A 3458-nucleotide genomic window follows, 5' to 3' on the forward strand; every position below is an offset into this window, starting at 1 on the left:
AGTTGAGTTGGCCTTGATTTAAAGGTCCAGCGCTGTCATTGGAAGAGAGGAAAATCATTTATATAAATAAGAGCTTGGTGAATGTGCAAAGTGCAAACTGACAGAAAGATGAGAGTCTATGCAGCACAATAGGTTAACCTTCACAAAAGCATGTAGAGATTTGCCTTTTAAGCTCTATGGCTCTGAAGCTGGGAAGGAAGGAACATGGAACCAAATCTAAAGTAAACCAAGACAGTATAGTATGTGAAGTAGAGCAAAATCCTCAACAGGGAATCATATCAGCTATCATTTTAACAATTCCACAAGAAAACCTGTGAGGCATAATTGCTATTTTGTATCTTTTTTTATTGCACAATCAGATGGTATTGCAAAAAAAAAAATATAAAAATAAATTCAGCCTGAAACACATTTTTCAAGCTGCAGTGGTCTTCAGCACCAACCTGCTAACAGAACATAATCATATTGTGCATGTGCTTGAGTCACTGAATCACAACACACAGCATAAATATTCGGTCATATAATGCTTTAAATATTGGCACTTTTGATGTCTTATTCAGCAGATAAAATGAATGAGTCTGATATACGAGTAAACACCAAAACAGTATGTCAATGAACTAAAAATATCTGAACTGGATCCTTGAGTCATTCAAATTAGCTCACATTTTTTTATGGTCAGCACAGACATAGTATCACATTTCTCTGGGCATCAAAGTGCACAGCTATGCAGTATAATCAGATCTCCTACATCATCATTGTCCCTTTGTTGTCTTGTGCTATCTTGCAAGCCAACATCTCACAATCAGTATCTTAACGTCAAACAGAAAACCTTATACACACAGAGAGGTCAGTCCATACCAGCAGCAGCAGATCTCCTTAAAGGTCTTCCTCATTTCTTGGCTTCTGAAGGCATAGATGAGAGGGTCTATGACTGAGTTGCACATAATGAGGATCAGATACATGTTAAAGTGAGACATGAAGCAGATGCAATAAGGGTTCCGGGGGCAGGAGATCATTAGGATGAGGTGTAAGAAAAAGGGAGCCCAGCACACTACGAATACCCCCAGCAGGATAGTGATGGTGATGGCCCCCTTCATATTAGCTGCCTGCCAGATAGGGCCATTGCCAGGGAGGGCAGCAATGCGCTTCATGTGGAGCCGGGCTAGAAGAAACATGTGGACGTAGAGCGAGGCCATGAGCGCCAACATGGTGAAGAACATGCTGATGAGGCAGATGAGAACGGTGGTGCTCTCTGAGTACACGATGAAGAGCACGCCGGAGACTGTGCAGAAGGTCCAGATGCAGGTTATGATGATGCCCGCCCGCCGCTGGGTCATGATGTTGTGGTAGCGCAAGGCGTAGAAGATCGTGATGTAGCGGTCCACCGCGATGGCCAACAAACTCCAAATGGAAGCTAAGAGCGAGCTGCAGATCATTGAGTCAAAAATGTTGTCCATGTTCTTGATGATGCTTTCTCGGTTGGTCAGGTTGCCGCCCGTGATGAGCGCCATAACGACCGTTTCTGAAGCATTGGAGACGCTGACCAACAAGTCTGCTACAGCTAAACTGCAGATAAAGAAATACATGGGAGAATGAAGGTTCTTGTTCTTGACAATAGCGGCAATCACCAGAATGTTCTCCAGGAGACTGACAAGCCCGAGCGCGAGGAAGACCTCTGTGGAGATGAGCAGCTGCTCATAGCATCCAGAGGCTGATCCTCTCTCGCCCTGATCGGGCTTTCCCACCGGCAGAGCTCCCTGGCTGTGATTCCGGTATGAATGATGCAGTCCATGATGATGTGAGGTGTTCATGTCTCTGAATATCTAATATATCTATTTCAGTCTGAACCAGGTTCACACTAAACATCCTCCAGCATGTAGATCAAAGAAAGCAGATACTGTAAAAACATCCGTCATCTCACCTCAGTGATAACTCTTCCTCCAAAGCAGCAAAAGCATCCAATAATGGGCTGTAATAGCCTCCTACATAAAAACACAAGACGAATCGAGAGTTTAAAAAAAAAAAACATGCAGACAGAGAATTAGAGGATTGGCGACAGCGACAAACTGAAATAATCTAAAAACACTGACTCTTTAGAAGTGCACACAGCAGCATGCAGTATTCAGAAGGATGCATGCAGTCTCCAGAGTGCTTCCAGCACTTGGCAGGCAGTCGAGTGAGATACTCTTGCCCCCACAGCAACACTCTGGCATGCTGAGTGCAGGTTCCTCCCCCAGCTTTCTCCACCAATGAGAGGGTGAATGTAAGCTAATATCAGAAGGAGGTAAATTGTATGAATGGGGTTGCCTCTGTCTAAAGGATAAAAAAGAAGTTGTTTTCATTGAGCATTTTGGTGGCATGTTGTTTAAAACAATGATCAGTATACCTTGTGAGCAAAGTTAAAACTAATTAATTTACATTTTGGACAAAATATTGCTTGTTATTATGTCCATTTTGCTCAACCAACGGAAAGGTTCCAAACAACAAGAGCAGTGTTCCACGTCTCCGAGTAACAAAGTGGTATTTCGTTACTGAATAAATCAGTGTTTAGAATGGATTGGTTCTCATAAAGCAACAAGTTCTCATGAAATACGTATATATATTTATATATAGCATGAATTGTATTTGTCATGCAATTTATACGGCAAAATTAGTTTTTACGATATGCATTGTCACCCCATTGGGTGGATTTAGTGGTGTGGAGTACGTGCAGATATATACGTATAAATAATTTTAGGCTTATAAATTGCACTCATTCATGCTATAGATATGTATTTTCATGAGATCAGGCTGCATAAAAGTCACTTGATTAGTTTCTAAAATATATATACTTCATCCTTCATTATAACCTTCATGTATTTATTCAAAACCCTGACCATTCAGAAACAAAACAAGTAACCTTCTTAACCTAACCTTATATATATACTGTTATCTGATGTCAAATAATGACGTTCATGTGGTTTTTACATTCAAGAACATCATAATGAATAAGCAATAGGCAATTTTCTACCCTGGTTTTGAGACTCTCCTGAACACTGGGTTTTGATGGACGTGCCGCACTGGAGACTTAGAAGTAAATGCCTACGGCTAGGATTGGATAAGATTTGCATATTTAATGAGCTTCATCTCCCCTGTCAGTTCACGGGAGGGATTGTTTTGAAAGCGGCAGCTGGAATGATTCTCTGACAGGGCTCTCAAAACCTATTTATCAAACAAACACATTGATTTATCTCTCATCCACCCACTATTGATTTATTTTTGTATTACTTGGCCTGCTCGATCGGTGGATATAAGTGTGAAAATAGCCTTGGGACGTTGGGCTTTGCGAGCCTGCCCCATACATGTCCAATCAGATCCAGAATCGCAATGAACCAACAAATAAAGGATTCTTCAACCTGTGACAGCATGCGACGTTATTATACATGTACACGTAATAAAAATACAATACTATCACATATAAT

General features: G+C 41.2%; 1 protein-coding gene across 1 annotated transcript; it reads right to left on the bottom strand.

Annotated features, from left to right (window-relative positions):
* Positions 1 to 429: 429 nt before the first annotated feature.
* mc4r (melanocortin 4 receptor) lies at positions 430 to 2160 on the bottom strand. The gene is made up of 2 exons (XM_067453034.1): positions 2088 to 2160; positions 430 to 1979 (listed from the first exon to the last, which is right to left on the bottom strand). The coding sequence occupies exon 2, from the start codon at positions 1806 to 1808 to the stop codon at positions 828 to 830; it is 981 nt and encodes a 326-aa protein (XP_067309135.1). The 5' UTR covers positions 1809 to 1979; positions 2088 to 2160; the 3' UTR covers positions 430 to 827.
* Between the last annotated feature and the right edge of the window lie 1298 nt (positions 2161 to 3458).

Source organism: Pseudorasbora parva, chromosome 9 (assembly GCF_024679245.1).
Source record: "Pseudorasbora parva isolate DD20220531a chromosome 9, ASM2467924v1, whole genome shotgun sequence".
Taxonomy (NCBI): domain Eukaryota; kingdom Metazoa; phylum Chordata; class Actinopteri; order Cypriniformes; family Gobionidae; genus Pseudorasbora; species Pseudorasbora parva.